We start from the raw sequence: 19,092 nt of genomic DNA on the forward strand, positions 1-19,092 counted from the left end.
TGGTATCTCCAAAACTAAGGCATCTCACCAATCACTCAGGTGCAGATTCAGCTGGATTTATTCTGGTGAAAACAAACACCAACTTGCCCTGAAACAGGGTTCATTCTGTCCACTGAAGGAAGCATACAGATATTTTAGTAAGTAAATAGGGCATTTTTTCTCTGCTTCAAAAGCAAGATCAACTGTCCTCCCTTCCTCTTTAAATTTTACAACTAATGCTAACAAATGAAAATTTGTCAGATAAGTTATGGCAATTGAGATGCCATTTTGTAAAACCAAGACACAACATAAACCAATTTAATCTCAGATGTTAATTCAGATTTCAGTAATTAATTCATACCTGTTTCAATAGTTTCTGCAAATTTCTCAAGTCCTTCAAAAGGCTGGGACCCTTCTCCTTGTTCATCTGTCAGTTTTTGGCTAAGACACTCTTTTGCAAGCTGCATACTACTGGTCATAAAACTTGACCAATACATAGGCTCAGAACCAGATGCTGTGGAGTAAAAGAAGTCTTAATAAATTTGACTGTGAACATTATGAAACTATAAAGACAAAACAAAGTAATACATTTGGCACACCCGGGAAAGAATTTCAACAGTTTAGTGAAAAGTCATACTTAAAAACAAATTTAGTTACAATCTCTCTTTATAGACTTTACTATTTTAAAATTATTTTAATCTACTTAGATTGCATTGATAAGATTCTGGTATTTCAAAATTCAATATAAATAAGAGGAAACCAAGTAATTAACAGCGTAACCAATCTTCAGCACTGGTTTAAGTGAATAATTTCTGGAGTTCTTTTACTATATTGGTATTCTTTTGCAGGCATAATTGGCAAAATTAAATCAGTCCTATTTTTAAGAATTATTTCAAGGTTTCTTATTCCATCTGAAACATATCCTACATGAAGAAAGACTAAACAAGGTTTAAGATGTTATCTTAGCATATTAGAAAACATTTTAAATGACTAACATAGACCTGATACAGTAAGTAGAACACAATAAAATCATAGGGCATGGTAGGTATTAATCTGAACAAGTTTTCATCAGCCAGATTAATTTAATTGACAATTCATTCCTACCAGTTAACGCCAAGCCCATTGTGAGCAAATACTATAAAACTAGATTAGAAAAGTTAATCAAATTCAACTAAAACGCTCTGGTGTAGGCAGAAAAAAGTAAAACTAGCACAAATACAAACAGGTTAAACAGGCAAAACATTTCAGTCTAGCATTCAGGTCTGGAAACATCCACGAGGCTATAGATGTGTGATAAAACCAGCTCTGTGGGGGTTTTTCTACACTGTTTATTCTATTATAAAGCACAGTGCACTGAAGAGAACTAAATGGATGCAAGTGAATAAATAAAAAGTTTCCTCCTAATCCTATCATTCTCTTAAAGCAGTAATCTTACATCAGAAAGTAAGATAGCTCAAAACTGAAGTTATTTAAGGTAACTTGCAACAGATGAAAAATAGGTTTTATGCACGCTTTTCTCTTCTTCATGATACGTTTAAAGAAATATTTTATTCCATCTTCTCCACACTATAAAAAGGAAAACAAACTAAAATTCTTCAGACAACCAAGCTACAATTTTCACACATTAAGTGCTCCACACATGCTATAACAACACATCTTAGCAGAATTTATGGAGTTTTGGTGACCAGTGAAAATTTATCACTAGATCAGTTAGATTCATCTGGATACAGACAAGTCAGAAGAACTCAGCCAATCCTCTCAGCATTAGATTACATAAAGGTAAGTATTTAGAGTACTTAAAAGTCATTATTTAAGACTGTGATAGCAATTAAATTGCATTAGTTGTTCTCCAAATACACAAGAAGAGGAATCTTTTACCCTAAAGTAGCCAAAGAAAGCCAGAACCTCTCTGTAACCCCCCTTCATGGTTACTATGGTATTATCCTACTGCCAGCTACCAATGCTGACTGACAGCATTTGGCATACAACACCCAAACCCAGTAGCTAATCAAAACTCCTTTCCACACAGTATTGGAAGAGATACAACAGTAAGAGCATTTTATCATTTTAAGCTATTTAACAGAACAACAATTAATTGAGTTGACAACCAATTGATGAACACCTGAGAGTTTCTTTTTTTTATTACATTCTCTAACATTAACGTATGTAAACTAAATGGCATTTTAAATAAGGCAAAGATTGACTAAAGCAAGAGTAGCCTTTTGACTCTGAAAAACTGTAAAGAATCTCCTTTTCTAAAATGAAAAAATAAGCGTACCAAGTCTTGGTCTCGGCCTGAAGACCATCTCTAATCCTTTTACTTCTAATGCACAGTTATCCTGTAGCAATGACCCCCATGGAACAGATAAAGAAATTGATTGGATAAATCCATCTGTGACTTCCAGAGGTGCATCTGCAGACTCCAGGATCTCATTAAGACACTAGAAGAGAACAAAAAAAAAATGTTTTTAAAAATCATCTCCATAATTATGCATTCAACTAATAAAACACTTTGAGACTACCAGAAAATGAATTATACTCAGAAAGACAAAAAATGTTCACTTTCAAGTATTTCAATTCCACTGCAATTTGTTTCACATTAATTACCTAGATTTCAGCATAACACAGATTGCTCTGTGGTAGCTGTATAATCTGTATTTTTGGCTATTCAAAAAAAATATCTGCTAACTTACTCTTACAAATACTACAGTACTAACAAAAGTAAATCTATTCTTTCTTTGGCAGTACTTGAAAAAACTGAAAACAGGCTGACAGTAAAAGTACAAAAAGTACCTAAACTCCTAGTGACAGGAGTATTTCATAGCATGTATCTTCAGTGTAATGTTCATTTTTGATTTCTCTGTGACACTGGATCAATGGAACCAAACAATCACTTCCTGCTGTGTAACATACTTGCAATTTCTAAATCATATCTTTATAGTAAAATGCTACAATCAAGTTGCCCTTAGTACTGTACTAGCTCTGAAGTAGTAACTTCAGATTTTTAAATCTTCCACAATCCTCAGAAAAGACTCCCTTGTTGCATTATATAGGTTTTATTACATCCATACAGACAAAACATTCTTCTCATTTACGTTAAAAAAAAAAAAAAAGTGAATCCCTGTTTGTGCCCTGCTTCAAAAATGTAGTTAAAACTGAAATTATGGAACAAGAACTACCGAGGCTGCTTTAATGAAACAAAAAACAATCTAAATCACATACCAAATTCGGTGAGTGCAACTTTCCAATATAAACAAGACCCTACTAAAGACAGTGCTTGTAATAACAGGACATAATCTTCAAATGGCAAGAAAAAGTGTGGGTTTGACCTTCCTGTGTTGAACAAGGCTGCTGATTTTACCTGAGAAAATGCATAAATTCAACATCAAAATTTTTGGAAAAAATAAAAGTTGTTTTTAAAAGTTGTTTTCCATTTTAATCATATTTAAAATGTTCCAATTATATAGAATAACTTAAAAATAAATAAGTTTTCAGAAAATTACATTTTTCACTCATGTCTCCAGGTGCAAGTTTCCCATCATGTTAACTTGTTGCTTTGCTTATGCTTAATAACTTTGCTTTTGGAATCTTGTTTGCCTTGCATGTTCAGCTTTTCTAGTTTCTGTTCCAAAGTCCACTCAGGACAGCAGGAAAAGACATCAACTTTAAAGAAACAGAACCTGAACAGTCCTATCGCAAAATTATTTAGGAATCAAATAATCAGTTAACATTCAGTGACATAAAAACTTTATTTTCAACTCAAGTATAAAAGTTCAAATATAATTGAACTTAAACATAAGAATTACACGTGTGGTAACAGCCTGAGATAGGCAAAACCAAAATTTCAAATGAAAACTGTATTTTAAAATATCACAGGTTCATTTAAATTACTTGAACCTTTATAAAGTACTTTGCCATCGCAGGAATTAAGCTAGCTACTATATTTTGAATAAGTCTGACTGAGATGTGTTTTTACTACCAATGTACATGGTGATAAAAATAAGGATATTTTAATACATTGTTTATTATTTTAAAACAGAAATTTACTATCTATAAGCAAAAAAAAAAAATAAATGAAGCATTCTTGAGCTAAATTGCTTCATAAACAGACCAGTTGTTCCTAGAAAGCAGCAATTAGAGCATTTCAAGTGAAATTTTAAAACTGAAGCACAGCCTTCATGACAGGACTCGTTTCCACATAACTGACCAAAAGTCTCCCGCTAGAAATCACAGTAGCACTAGTAATATACAGCAAAAGTGCTATATGATGTATATTAAAATTCAACCACAAACATTATGCATTACATTTTGATTTTTCTAAACAGTCCAGGTCCCAAAAGGCAAAGGCATTACATTAATAGCCCCAGGTATTCCTACATACCTCTACAATCTATAAACACATACAATGTTGGCTAAAGTATCTACAGTGCTAAAATGAACAGAAGTATCCACAAAAATGGATACCACGTAAAAATGCAGTCATCGAGGTGATTCATTGAGCACAAGGTTACAATGACTAGGGGGAAAAAAGAGGTGTAGTACTTCCGCGACATCTGTTTTTGCAATCTGTCATACACGACAAAGTCACGTGCAGGGAACCTCAAACATGTCATTGTTTACAAGTGGAACAGAAAAATGCTGATCCACAAACGGGGAAAATCACCTAAGCATTACTGTATATTCATTTAATCACTGTGTATACGTAAAGAACTGCATATTTAGTACCGGCCCGTAACTGCTGCTGTTACAAAGTATTTACATTTTAAATAATATCACTTTGACTCGCAAAGAGTGCTCTATACCCACTAGAGGGCATAACAATTCAATTAAAGCGACCGGCCTTACTGTAAGCCTGACACAGAAAACAAGCTGCAGACACAGCTAAAAAAGAAATGAACAAACAAGCAAACAACAAACACTGGTACCATTGAGCATTTCTGCAAACGTCTGTCTCCTACCACTTTCCAACATATTTTCACACAAACAATTGGAAAAGTATTACTTGAAAACATCATAAATTCACAAGTATTTTAAAATGTACCCACCACGGCCAGTATGTAGTCTAGTAAAAATGCATTTTGGAAAAACTTAGTAAGCCAAAGTACCTAGTTCATGATCAGTGCTACCCTGGAAGTCAAGGACTGACTCACTGCAGTGCTTAAGGCTCCTCACGACAGACACTTGACTGACAGGTAGAATTCAGTAACATTGGCAATTAAACCAAGAAACTTCACAAATTATTACAAACACAGTAATCCAAAGGTCTGTGTCTACAGTACACTAGAAGTGTGCATACGTGTGCATAGGCACATACTTACACAAAAACATACGTGCCAGGACTGAAAAATAAAAGCCTCAGCCGGTTCAAAGTGTGACAGCCCATCTGCTAAACTCCAGCTAAAACCAGCTTTCCATTTGTCAACAAGTACTTTCAGTATTGCAAGACTAGGGGACAATTTTTAGAGATCTACATGGACGAAGCTCAGCATAACACGATAATTAAGAACCATGATGTCCCCAAGATGAAGAAAAAGTATAGATGCCACAGGGATTACTTCATGTTTTTACCATCTTTAGTAGCCAGCAAAAATGCTCTTCAGTAAGTACATCACTGAATTCTAGTAGTTTTGGCTACACTAACTCCTTCTCCCTGAAATACCAGCAACTATTGTCTTCTTTTAGTTTTTGTTTCCTTTCTCATATTAAAAATTACACAATCAAAGCATGGCTGGAAAAATATATCTGTAACAAATGCACAGATTTTTCTTTTTCTAAATGCTAGCACATCAGCGAAGAGTTCCCTGGATGAAATGCTAAATACGGCTATAACTTTTTACATAAAGGAGGCTGGGTATTGAAAATAAAGTGGGTGGCAGCCGGGGGCAGGGAATCAGCTGGTCCCTCAGATGCAGCAGAAGCCGAGGGGGTGAAGCGCCGGCATCTCTTACCCACTTATCCAGAGGGACCTGCGTCAAGGAGCCGGTGCCCTGGTAGAGATCCAGGCTGAGCTGTTCCAAGCTGAGCTTCTCCTGCAAGAAGTGGCCCAGGTACCTCTGCAGCAGGTACCTGCAGGCTCTCTTCTTGATGGACTCCGAGAAAGGCCACGGCATGGCGGCGGCGCGCCGGGGGCCGCAGGGCCGGGCGGCGGGACGGGGCTGGGGCCGGGCGGAGAGCAGAGGTGCGAGGGAGGCGAGCGGGAGCCGCCGGGCCCGGCCTCGCCCCTCGGCGCGGGCTACCGCGGGGGTTCCGCTTCCAGGCGGCGCCCCCGCCGCCCCTCACGGCCCGGCGGGGCGGCACTGCCCGCCCTCAGGGCGAAGAGACGCTGACAGGCGGCTCCATCCTCACTCGGAGACCGCCGCCATCTTTTCGGCGGCCGCGGGCGCGGAGGGGCCGCTGCAGCCGCGCTGCGCGGAGCGGGGAAGGGGCCGCGGTCCGGCGGCCGGACGGGCAGCGCCCTCCGTGTCAGCTCTGCGCCGCCGGCAAGGGCGGCCGGGCCGATCGGGGCTGTTTGTCTCCTGCCGCCCGGCTCCCCCCGCCGCCAGCGGCTCCGTGACGTGCGGGAAGTGGCGTCGGGAGCGGAGGAGGCGGGGGCGGAAGCAGCCGCGGAGGGGGTGGCGGGGCCGGGGGAGTCGCGCCGGCAGTGGCGCCGGGGCCGCCTGTGCGGGGAGCGGCCCGGGGAGCGGCGGAGCGGGCGCTGTGCTACGCGGGGCGGGGCGGAGTGGAGCGGAGCGGAGCGGCGCGGAGGGTGCGTCCGGAGCCTGCGGGCCTCAGCCGCCCGCCGGCGCTGGTGGGTGCGCTCCGGGGCGCGGTCCGTGGGCGCGGGAGGCTGCGCGGCTCGGTGTACAGCTCCCCTGTTGCTTTCAGCCTCTTGGGAATTTGTTTGTAGGTCCGAGGTGGGGTTTGGGAGGAAGTGATGGATCTAGTGGAGTGACTGTCTGACGTGTTGCGGATCGGTGATTGGCAGCCCCCGTTCCCTCCTGGCTGCAGGGCTCAGCTACCAGAGCTCTCAGGACAGCGTCCCAAGGGGCTCTTTCCCTGCTGCTTCAGGCAGGTTCCCTACGGGTGTCCGCTGAGGCCTCACGGCCACACTGGTACCCGAGAGGCCACTGCGGTAACCGCTGGGTCTGACCCTTCTTGGTATCGCTTGCCCACAAAGAGCAGAAGCTCATGTCTCTGAAATGTATCGACAGCTGTGCATAAAAGATGACCAAGAGCATTAGTCTTTAGTGACTGTAAACAAAAAGCTCCCGTTAATGTCTTTTTAGTCACTGATAACCCATTTAGGTCACAGACTTTTTAAAGTCTTCCTTAAATTCACCAGCAGTAGGTTTTTATTTTCTACTGCTATTGATTTCAGTTTTTTGAGCCATGACTTGTCTTCCTCCTGCATTCTGGATCAGCAAAGGGCAGAATTAATGACTGCTGAATCATAACACTCTTATACAACAGAATGCGGGTTAACTTGCCTAAGAAAAACTAACTTCAGAGAAACTGATATCACTTCTATATGCTCATGTAACCTTCTTCAGCACTTGTCCTCAACGTCTTGGTTTTGAATTCTCTAGGCTGTCATTGAGATTTCATATGTCTGCTTAAAATGTATCTTCTGTTTTATGGCCTAAATATATATTGAGTGTAATGGTGTAATAAATCTCAAATAAATGTTTCCATATGCAGAATGGAGACTGATTGCAATCCTATGGAGTTGCCCAATAATACAGGATTTGAAGAGGATTCTGATTATACAGACTTTGAAGGAACAGAAGTGAAAGATATGAGGCTTGAAGCTGAAGCTGTTGTGAATGATGTTTTGTTCGCAGTCAGCAACATGTTTGTCTCAAAAACCCTTCCCTGTGCAGAGGATGTGGCATATATCAATGTGGAAACCAGAGAAAGGAACAGGTACTGCTTGGAGCTCACTGAAGCAGGACTCAGGGTAAACTAATTTATTTATAATTTCTTAAGCTTTGTTTTGAACAATGAACATGTTCAAAAGGTGCCTAGAAAAATACTTCCCTGACACCAAAAAAGCATACATATTGCTCTTATACTTTTATGAAGCCTGTTCTACATGTTTTCTCCTAGAAGAGAGTACTTTAACTAGTTACTTCCAACAAAGCAAGAAGGGGTATTAATGAATGACCAGGCATTTATTTGAGACACTAAATGATGAAGATTGAAGCAGAAATTTATTATAGTTGTGTCAATCTTTGATTTTCTTGGGTACCCAAAGCAGTCAATAATGCAGCATCTATACAATTCCTTTTTGCACCATTTATATTTTTTGTGCAAACATGTGGACGCGAGACTTCTTTTCAAAAACCATAATGATATATTTTGCTAATATTCTGAATTTTGGACAAAAGTTATTTGAAATTGTCTTAGATGCTGTATTACTATTAAGCTCCATAGTAGAAAGCACAGACTGCGATTTAAATCCGGTATCTCTTGTTCTCACATTACTGTACTACCCTGACTGGCAAAGTTAAATGTTGTGATACTAGTTGCAAGGTGATCATAACCACAGAAATTTAACTACCCATTTCTTTGTTGCAGGTAGTAGCTTATGATTTTGATCAGACTGATGACAGACTGCAAACTCCATACCATGAAACTGTCTACTCCTTATTGGACTCTCTCAGCCCTGCATATCGAGAGGTGTTTGGAAATGCATTACTACAAAGACTAGAAGCTTTGAAGAAAGAAAGTCAGTCATGATTTACTCACTTATGAGGAAGGTTTAGTGCCAGAAAGAATTCTTGGTATGAAGCACTTAGGTCTTCCTTACAGACATCTTAAGCTTCATTTCTTACATTAAGGTCTAATTCATACTAGTATATTATTATATAACATCTATATGTTATAACAAGTATACTATATAACATTTTGCTACCGTGGATTTGCATATGTCACAATACTATTAAAAGCTACTTTGATAAATAACATAAAAAATTCTCAATTTTACTTTTAGTTGTAAGTGAGCAAGTAAGTTGCATCTTACGACGTTCAAAAACTTTGGTCTTTTCAAGGTGTTACTGTTCAAAACTAAAAAAAAATAGAGACTGAATGTTATATATACAAGTAGTAATTCTTTGTGTGTGTGCTTACTGAAAATTTTCATATCTGCTTTTTAAAATAGAAGCTTACTACTTGCTGTACCTAATTAATGAAAAAATAGTTGGGAAAACTACTGTTCTGCAAAGAGTTTCAGCTTGATTTGCTGTACATAAATCTGAAAATTCTCAGCTTTGGTAACAAGAAAGATAGTTCTTTAACAGTTGAGCGTTGCTTATATAGTGGCAGTATCTGAGTTAAAAGCAAGGCTCAGCATGAATTGATCTGCCCTTGTCTATGGCAACCGGCAAGCTCCAAATAATACACGAGATATACTACTAATATATGAATGTATTTTCTGAATCACAAATGATTAAGCACAGAATTAATGGGCTACACATTTCCTAAAGATGATGTTATATATGCTATATATATGTACATGTATGCTATATTGCATCTATTTGGGAGGCTTGGAAGGCATTTTAGCCTGTTTACTATTTTGAATGTGTGTTTACATGATGTACAGGATATACCCAAGAATATTTTTGCTTCAGCCTTTACTTTCTATAATACGGTACTTTGGTACTCCCAGTTTTCACATTTTCTCCCTCAATTGTACAGCGTCCTCTCCTAATGAATACTAAGTAAGCACCGTAATGATGATTGCATTGTATTGGTTTGAAACCAAAGGCTGTATGAAATTTGCTAAGACTAATACAAACTGAAAGATATAACTTGTATTTTCTACTTAAAAACCGGTACACTTCTCTTTATAAATCTATTGTTCTGCTATAACTTTTCAAGTACATACTGAATCGTAGACTTTTTAAAAATTACAATTGGGTAGAAATGCCTGTGCAGTTGAAATGATGTTCTGTGACCTTCATACTTTTTGTATTCTTCTATTATTCCATATTTGTGTATCTTTATTTAAACAATCCTGCTGTTATTCTTCTATGCTTTTATGACAAGTAAATGCAGTAGCTTTTTTGGAGCCACATTTAGGGGTATATCAGTTCTCACAGATTCCAGTGACTTCAGTAGAGCTATATTGACTTCTACCTGCTATGAGTTAGTCATATGGATCAGAGAATCCTAGTAGACCTTTTGTAATGGCTTTGGGTTAGCGATGTACAACTGTGACTGAAAAGACAACTGTAATTTTTGCTTCTGTTTTCAAGAGCTTAATTTCGTGATTATTATCTTTTTGTGTTGAAACTTCTGATACTCATCCTCTGCCCTAGGGTATGCTTTCCTGCTCCAAAAATTGTTCATAGGCTCTTTTTTGCACACAGGTCTGTGGCACGTGGTTAGTCCTCTGTGAGGAGAATGTACTTTAGCAAATTTATATTTGAATATTTTTCCTTGCAACTAATTTACTTGTTCAATTTCAATGACTAAAGAATTAAACAAATGCACCAGTGTGTTGTAGTTTTCTTGTGGGGGGTGGAGCTACTGGAAAGGGAGGAGTGAACAGCTGAAGTCATCATGCCCTTAGAAAAATCTTAAATATCAAATAGTTGTCAAATATTTGAAAAACATTGGCTGCAAACTTGTATCTGCTGAAATTTTGTCCTGAAAAAACAAGGTAGGTGATTGTAAAGAGATTTGGAAAGGGAGTTAGAAATCCAAGTGGAAAAACGCCAAACTAAATGTTGCATTGCTAAGTTTTGTTTTGGAGGTTTTTTCTGGGGAAGGTTGACGTCTTTAGACTGCTTTGTTATTTTGTGTGCTTTTTATAAACATAATACTTTCAAAACAGGCATTTTGTAGGTGTTAACAGAAGAAACTTGTGTGGTTTCTTAAAATGCGTTGCAGTGTTAACCCAGAAGTGGGACAGCCATGTCATTCCACCGTGTCTGGGTTACTGAAGATGACTGAAAAGGCTTTTTTGTCCCTGTCCTTGGGCGCTGCTGCCTCTGTGGAGGGAGCTCCCCTCAGCCCGCTGTCTCCACTGCCCGGGCCCCTCAGTCGGTGTCACTGCGCAGCCGCCGCCGGTTGCGCGGCAACGGGCCGCGTCCCCGGGGCGATGGCGGCGGGGCCGGCTCAGGGCCGCCGCATCTTCCTCAACCACCTCGACTCCTACTGCGGCCGCACCATCGGCGAGGTGACCGCGAGGCCGGCCCGCCACTGCTCCTGGCCGCGGCTTCTTGGTGCCTGAGGAGTCCACTGCCCTCCCGCCCGCCCTCGGCCGGTAGCGCGGCAGGGAGCCGCGGCTGGTCCCCGAGGAGCTCGACCGGGCGGGCATCTGGGTCACCCAAAATAGCTGCTGAGGAGAGGGACCGGGGCAAGAAGGGGTTAAGATAACGAGGATTAAAAATAGTCGTTAAGAGTGGGAGGTGTGAGCAGAGCCGGTCGGGAGAGCTCAGGCAGCAGCTGGTCACTGCTGGGGGAGATAACTAGAGATGACTAACAACCCTCTGAGGGAGCCTCTGCCTGAGAGGAGCCGGGTGCGGAGCAGAGGCATCCAGGGACTCGCCAGCACCTTCGGCATTGAGGCGTAGGACACAAGTGAAAACAAAACATTGCAGCCGAGGCTGAGCAGTCCCTAGCGTTTTCCTGCTCAAAGGGAAGCTATGTCCTGAACCGCTTTACCAACAGCAGGATCAGGGCTAGACAGACCGTGCTGGTGTCTTCTCAAGATCACGACAAGCTGAGTAGGGCTCGATAGATATTTGCATACAAATCGTGTGTCTTGTATATTTGCAGTATTTGTCCAGCTGTGTTGTTGGGGCGTCGCTTGCAAAGGAAGAGGAGGAAGAGGAGGAAGATGAAGAAGAGGAGGAAGCTGTTGAGGTTCCTAGTAACCCAGAGGAAGTCTATGAAATAGTGGGTACTCTTTCTAAACCAGGGAGTACAAAACCACGTTTTGCACAGGAAACATATGCAGTAAGTAGGAGTTTTATTTCAGATTGCCATTAGACACCATTAGACATATTGCAAGTCATGTAAAATGACCTGTACTTTGTTTCTGCTGGAAGCTGTATATGTCTATTATTCCTTCTGCTTCCTGCACACTCTCCATTTTTCTCTCTTCTAGGTCTGATACAGCAAACAGTAAAAGGAAGGAACTCAGACTCAAAATAGATTTTTTTAAAAAGTTATGGACAGGATATCATCCCTCTTGATGATTCATAGGTCTGCTTTCTTTTTCCCTCCAAGTGTATTTCTCATCTTCTCTGTGTCTTTTATCACCATTTTAAAGGTAGTGGTGCTGGAATCAAAGTGTCCCCCTTAACTGTTCACTGAAATCACGGCTTTCACTAGCAGCTAATTGTGCTGAAAACATGCATCTTAGTATGAAGAGGTGTATGTCTAGAGTTTAGTTAACTAAAGGAGGCTTACTTTTGAGAACGTGGTTGCTTATTGCTTGATTAGAATTGTCTCTGTTTCAAACTGCTTAGTACAAATTGTTATTCTTCTTATTGAAGTGTCTCTTCAAACATTTAAAAGTTTTGATTCAAATATCTGTACAGCTGAGCTGTTCAATCAGGAAATTATGGCTGGCAGTATTTAATTTTAACCACTGCTTTTACCCAAAGTGTTTGCTAGGATTGCTCAAGTAATACAGACAATCTTCACTTAACAAAAATTACAGGGTGCTATTTTGCAAGGAAATGAACATTTTTTTATGTTTTCTTCATTCTGCCAACTGATACATGTTTAAAATACCTGTACAAGTAATGGATATTTTTTTATATGGATCCTAAAATACCATTAAATGTCTATATTTTTGAATTATGTTGATGTGTACTCTAAATTAGAAGTCTCACCATTTAATTTACATTTCATCAGCTTCCTTGTATCTGACAGATAACATTTGATAACTGTCTTATGAATTATTCCAACATTGTAGTGTTAGAAAACAACATTCTACCAGAAACTTAAACTTGAAAAGGACTTTTTTTTTTTTTTTTTATGACAGAATGTAACTATTTTTCCCTCAGGTCTCTCCTGGAGATGAACTCTTAAATCACTTGCTTGCATGTGAGGTTGTTTTATATAATATCACTGAGGATGCAGATCAAATTGAGGAAGCAACGTGGGCTGCTTCTGGTTAGTATAGCTATCAACTGAATAGAAATTTGATTGCTGTACAGCCATCAAAATTTGCCAGAAATGTAATGAAATTATGAGGGATTTATAGTTCACTGTAATATAAAACTGGGTTCCTTGATGGAGAAATGCTACGTGAATTGTTTGATTAAATAGCAAGGAACCATGGAACGCCCTCTCATGCTTAGAAAGGAGAGAAGCTGTCCTGGTATGGTCCAACTCTTTAAATGACACATCTGTGTAGGCAGTTATTTCCCTAAATAGCTGTCAACCATCGTCTCATCTATTTGCATTGGGAGGTGGGTAGAAAATTTGCTCCTGTGATATTAAAAGAATGTTTGAATATTTTATATAATGATTTCGAGTATATTTTGTCTTAAAAGTCCAATAAAGAAGTACTGCTATCGGTCTTTTGGAAACTTTCTCCCAATTGTTACATCCAGATTCTAATAAGCACCTGGAATCCTTTTATGGTGACAGTGCAATATTATTCTTTATATGATAGCTATATGTAGTGTATTTGGACAAGAGAATCATTTACATAACAAACAATTATTTTGTTTGATATTAAAATAAGGAAACTTTGCTTGATTCAGTAGTTCTTTTTTTTTTCTATCGTGAAAAATGTACACTTTTATTTCTTTTCAGTATCTCAGCAGTCAATAAAGATGAATCATTTCCTAGTATAGATTGTCTGGATTTTTTCCCCATAATATGTAGCTTTGTGAAGATTATGTTCCCAATATTTTGATTCTTTATTACCATTATTCCTCTATTTCTTGTCATTCCTGATTTATTATCTTTATTTTATATTAACTTAAATAAAGAACATTTGCTTAAAAATACATCTCACATAGACTATTAAGATACGAATGTCTATACAGGACCTTTATATAAATGCAAAAATACAGTTTGAATAATGCAGTTTAAAATAAATTAAGTGCTTTCATTTAACAGCCTTACATAAGGAAATAGAGAATTTTGCAAGACCAAAGTTATTCATCCTCATCTCAACAATAATGACCTGGGCAAATACGAAACCCTCTGACCCTGTAAGTAATACGAAAACATTAAACTTTTTTTAACCAAATATTGCCATTTAATGGAAAATATTTGTCAAAATCAATTAAACAGCCTATTTCAGGTATGTACTTCAATGATAGCTAATAAAGTTAATGTTGGCAAGTGAGGGGTGTTTTTAGGATTCTTTCACCCTGAATCATTACTTACTGCCAAAATTGTTAAATGTATTCCACTGACAGAGAAATTTAGGCATTGGGCTACAATGATACAGAAGGACATAAGGGGCTGCTTGGTCAAGAGGTAAGACCTATGCTAACCACAGTATGCACTGTCCTTCAGTCATTAAAAAAAATCCCATATTTGCTACATATTTAATAAAATACGTATTTTAAACAGTGTATAGACAGATAAATAGACACATCTTTATATCTATATATATTGAGTATTGTCAGGAATTATGCCAGGCACTTTGGAGTATGCTATTGCAATTCTCAAATTCAGTGTTAGAGAAATAGAGTTTTCCAAACTTGTGTAATGCTATATGTAATAAAAATTAATGGTTTTTAAAATATAAAAAAGTTAAAAATCTTCGACTGTGAAAACACCAAGGTTGTGGGTTCAATCCCCATATCGGTCACTCACTTAAGAATTGGACTTGATGATCCTTGTAGATCTCTTTCAACTCAGAATATTCTGTGAAATATGTGAAAATTGAAATTGAATTAATGATGTTTTCAAAATGTTGAACCTCAAGCATCAGATTCAGAAACTTTAAGAATTTCAAATGAAAACCAAGCTAGAACAGATTTTAAAAATACTTTTAAAGAACTTACTTTAACCATCTAGGCCTTTAAAAATTGTTCTGTTTTAAGAAATGTATAACAGTCACAGTTTTTTTCTTCATAGGAAAATCCTGAGGCTCCTTTTACTGAAGAAGATTATCGCAAAAGAAAATCTCATCCGAACTTTATGGATCACATAAATGCTGAAAAACTCATTGTGAAACTTGGAAAAACTGTATGTAAAGAATGTATTTCTAAAAATAAATCATTTTGTCTTCTTACTTATAGCTTTTTCTTACGATAATTTGAATAAATTTTAAGAATATGTTATTCTCTTTATAAAAATTGATTATATCAATAATAAATAAAATACAGTAGTATAGAAAATACTAGAATGCCTTTTGAAACCTAAGTGTATGCATAATATAAATCCCAAATTCTGTCTTTTTTTCCTTAGTGAGTAAATGAAGCTTATCTCATCTAAAAAAGATACTGTTTCTTTGGTTGTATCAGAGAGAATCAAAGCTGGGGCCTGTGTGGGGAAAGACTTGAGGATTAAAGACTGTGGAGGAAAGGGATATCGGTACAGCTTTAAAGAAAAGCAGCATCTTTAAATATTAACAAGTTATGTTAGTATTATGTCTCATTTAAATACTCAAAAGATATTCTGGCCACACCTAGCATGTTTCCTGGATAGTTTGTGCTCTTGGAGCAGAGGGCTTATTGACTTTTATTCCACCCTATAATTCACTTTAAAATCATATCCATAGAGCTGACGCAGAATAACTAAAATACATGCTATCACTTCATATGTGTTTTAAAATCCCTTCTTTCAGTTTTGTTTGTTTTGATCTGATTAGATTATTAATCTTACCAGAGATCAGACCATGCTTTTTGTATTTAGAGAACTTTGTATTTCAGAACTATTACTAAATAAATACCAACAGTGGCTCACATTATACTTCACAATTCAGGAAAATGGATGTTGTTATCATTAGTGATGGAGTACTGTGGAGGGTAGGAGGACAGTGAAATACATTGTGTGATGAAGATGTCATTTGGTCATTCTTTACGTGTGTTAGCAGTCTCACATAATCAATATGATTCAGTGTCTATTGCAGAAATTTGTCAGGCTAATAATAGAGGGGGAAAAAACTTTGCTCTGATTTGAGTATACACTTACCATCTTATGCCCTGCTGAGAAAATAGCACTAGACATTATATTCTTTGTTAACATGGGTCTAATAGTATAGAATACCAGTAAAATTTGGTTTGCAGCTTGAAAAATCATGTGGTGGTGAATTGTTTTTTCTTTGACTGTGCTAACATGGAGTTATAAGACCATGGAATAACTTTCACACTTGTGATGTTAGAAACATGAAGATGGTAAATGTCCATCAAACCTTGGAATAACTTCTGCTACAACTAACACCCAGATGAACTATTGACTCTACCTTCCTGACTAGTCCAAAGCACTGAGTCACTGCATAACAAAAGCATTAATATAATTAATATTTGCTTCTAAATGTTTGTCAGGCTGAACATCTGTTAAGAAGACAGTGGAACAATGTGTAGCTGTACATTATAAAAGCACCTTGAATATTTTCAATACATACCTGCTGTAGGCCTTTCAAAAGGAGCCCTTCTCCTCCAGAACTCCAGGGTCAGCATCAATGGGCATCGGTGCCCCTGGGTAGTTTGTGTCAGCACTTTGGAACAGGAAGGCTCCAAAGCATCTGTTCTTCCCAGGAGATCAACATTATCTTCTTGTAATGGCTGAAGACTTCTGGATTACTGTTCTAACTCATTTCTAAACTCAGAGGCATCTGGAGAATGTACCATCAGTGAAACAAATTACAGTGTAACCACTGCCCACAAAGAGGGGGATTCAACATCAAGATTCATCAGTCTTGTCAGTCAGGTAGAGAAGACTTTGGCACCAAGAATAGAAGAGTTTTTTAGCCTTGGTGTCTGTTCAGAGTGCAATTTAATGGCTGTTGTTGCTCAAAGGAAGATTTCACTCATCTGCGTTAGTGTATCTCCCATCTATTTTTTGATCAAAATTCAGTAAGAGTTGTGAGCTAGAAGTCTTTGCTTACCTCTAGCAATTTTTTACCTTTTACCTTTGTGGCAGGGCTTGCAGGCTGTGTTGCTTCTCTCAGAAGTTGCTGACTCTGGGTTCCTGCCAAATTCAGAATCCTTGGAGAAATATCTGTCTACCACAAACAGAAAAGCTCTTCATCTCCCAGCTCTGTTCTCATGATTCCCGAATCCATTAATTTAGACCTGTTTCCCACTTCACATAAAACAAGCACAGCCTGGAATGGATGATTCCAGCTAGAATGTGACATCTAGTGGCTTTGATGAATATTACACGGAAACGTGACACCACCTGGGACTAAACATGCTGAGTGGAACTGCAGCTTGCCTAAGAATTGCCTCATTTTTTAAATTAACTATATCCAACTAACTTCAAGTAGTACCTTCTCATATGTGTGACTTATGGCAATAAGTAAGTATTGTTAGAGGACTTCAACCTATTTTAGAGGTTTATATGTCGGTGAAGTATAGTACTTGGTGCCAAATTTTTTCATCTCCACAAGTGGCAGAAGTTAGCACGAGGTACATAGAAGAAAATCCTGTGTTCCATTCTCTTTAGGGGAAATGAGAAATAGCACCTCCTGTGCTTTCACAAGAAGCAGGTTTTTTCTGCTAGGAGATGAACATTACTACTTGTCTTCTGGGGCATGTTTGCAGAGCAACTCTGGGAGCTGCTGCTCTTAGGGTACAAACAGTATCTATCATGGTACTACCCAAGCAAACTTGGAGTGTTTTAAGATCTGATTATTAAGAGATGCCTCTCCTTGAATTGGGGTTCAAATGAGAACATATGCTAGAGTCAATAACATGGTTTTACTTAACAGTGGATGTGAGGTAGAGAGATAGAAAGAAAAAGAGAGGAGAGGGACAGAGAGATCAAGGAGAAGATACTCGTCACCCATGGATCCAATGGTGTCCTGTTGGTCCTTCCTCACTTTGGGCTTCTCAGTGATAGGGGTCCCAAGGCTGTTCAAAACTTTTCACATTTTAGCAAACAAAGAAATTAATACTCTGTAGCTACACTGTTCTCTTATTCTATTGGTTAAATTCCCTCACTTCCAATTCTAATTAGTTCCATGCTCAGTCTTTCTCTGGTGGGTTTCTTTTTTAGGTGGCCATGAGTTGGTTGTGATCTCCCCCTGGTGGAATTACCTTTTGCCCAGTTGGAGCAGATATCAGCACAGTTGCTGAGTTGGCTTTCCTTGTGGCCATTAAATTCTGTGTCCTTTGTGTCCATTATCAGTGACACATTCTTCTCCCCAGGCTTTGCTAACCTCCCCCTAGGTCTGAGATAACACCCAGACAATAGTACCACTTCTATCTTATCTCAAGTTCCTGCTGTAGCGGCTTAATTTACAGCCCAAGTTCCAGGTATCCACAGAGGCATATTTGGGGGGGCTTTTATGGTCACTGGTGGTCACTGATGCCATCTGTCCCATAACTTGGGGTGATCTTTGTTTGATACATGTATGAGCAGTTTCTTCTTTACACAGTTTGCCACAGTGGGAATTTTTGTCCAGATGCATTAACCAGACCTGACCTCGACCAGGCTGGGAGTCAGTGGCATCCTGTCCTTCCCTTCTGTGATTATCTCATGGCAAAGTCCTTCTGTGGCCTTAACAGTATTTGAGACAGGCAACTGTGGTCTTTAAGTCCTCACAGTGTGGAAGCTCTCATGGTACCCGTAATGTCTTCTAATTTTAGGGTTTCTTGTGATTAATAACAAGCTGTTGAATTCAACTGAGTTGAGGTAGTTTTTATTACAAAGTTTGACACTGTAAGTAGATTAGATAAAAACACATACACAGATAAAATACACTGATGTTACAACTTGTCATCACTTTATATGATGTTTTGCTTATTAAAGATTGACTAAGACTTCCTTTATTTTTATGTTTCTTAAATATTACAAAAATAACAAAAGGTTCATTTTTCACCAAAAAAATCTAAATCTCAAATCTGCGCGTTTATTCCCACTGCTGGTAAAGGCAGGTTCTTTTACATGGAAATATATAATGTCTAGGATCTTTACAACATGAGAATTATTTAATAATGTTGTTTTATCTTAAAAATTTCAAAGATAGTGGTCCTAATGTAA

At 38.6% G+C, this 19,092-nt stretch overlaps 3 protein-coding genes across 10 annotated transcripts in view; 2 read left to right on the forward strand and 1 right to left on the reverse strand.

Moving 5' to 3' along the window:
- Positions 1-6,565, reverse strand: part of ATG2B (autophagy related 2B) — a 49,660-nt gene extending 43,095 nt beyond the window's left edge. For 2 of the 3 annotated variants that reach the window (XM_027718370.2, XM_027718368.2), the window contains exons 1-3: positions 5,928-6,089; positions 2,258-2,420; positions 341-493 (exon numbers count right to left, since the gene is read on the reverse strand). In XM_027718370.2, coding sequence (XP_027574171.1) covers positions 341-493; positions 2,258-2,420; positions 5,928-6,089 — 478 coding nt within the window. Of the gene's footprint in view, positions 1-340; positions 494-2,257; positions 2,421-5,927 lie in introns of all 3 variants that reach the window. The other variant, XM_027718369.2, reaches the window with a different exon arrangement.
- Positions 5,923-10,455, forward strand: LOC113986584 (GSK3B interacting protein). 5 transcript variants are annotated; one of them, XM_027718376.2, is made up of 3 exons: positions 5,923-6,026; positions 7,657-7,915; positions 8,536-10,455. In XM_027718376.2, the coding sequence occupies exons 2-3, from the start codon at positions 7,658-7,660 to the stop codon at positions 8,695-8,697; spliced, it is 420 nt and encodes a 139-aa protein (XP_027574177.1). In that variant the 5' UTR covers positions 5,923-6,026; position 7,657; the 3' UTR covers positions 8,698-10,455. The 5 variants fall into 5 exon arrangements, with proteins under 5 accessions (XP_027574177.1, XP_027574172.1, XP_027574176.1 ...); XM_027718371.2 differs by having other exon boundaries at positions 5,928-6,041; XM_027718375.2 differs by lacking the exon at positions 5,923-6,026 and adding an exon at positions 6,610-6,724.
- Positions 10,456-11,046: 591 nt separating this feature from the next.
- AK7 (adenylate kinase 7) overlaps positions 11,047-19,092 on the forward strand; it is a 28,639-nt gene continuing 20,593 nt past the window's right edge. For both annotated transcript variants that reach the window (XM_039382671.1, XM_039382672.1), the window contains exons 1-5: positions 11,047-11,140; positions 11,743-11,922; positions 12,981-13,089; positions 14,047-14,141; positions 15,019-15,129. In XM_039382671.1, coding sequence (XP_039238605.1) covers positions 11,063-11,140; positions 11,743-11,922; positions 12,981-13,089; positions 14,047-14,141; positions 15,019-15,129 — 573 coding nt within the window. In that variant the 5' untranslated portion in view covers positions 11,047-11,062. The remainder of the gene's footprint in view (positions 11,141-11,742; positions 11,923-12,980; positions 13,090-14,046; positions 14,142-15,018; positions 15,130-19,092) is intronic.

Source organism: Pipra filicauda, unplaced genomic scaffold, assembly GCF_003945595.2.
Source record: "Pipra filicauda isolate LSUMZ 115617 unplaced genomic scaffold, ASM394559v2 scaffold27_size4233163_pilon, whole genome shotgun sequence".
Taxonomy (NCBI): Eukaryota; Metazoa; Chordata; class Aves; order Passeriformes; family Pipridae; genus Pipra; species Pipra filicauda.

Coding starts and splice junctions, on each gene's coding strand:
- LOC113986584 (XM_027718376.2), top strand. CDS start 7,658: ATGGAGACTGATTGCAATCCTATGGAGTTGCCCAATAATACAGGATTT. Junction 7,916..8,535: donor TCACTGAAGCAGGACTCAGG/GTAAACTAATTT, acceptor TCTTTGTTGCAG/GTAGTAGCTTATGATTTTGA.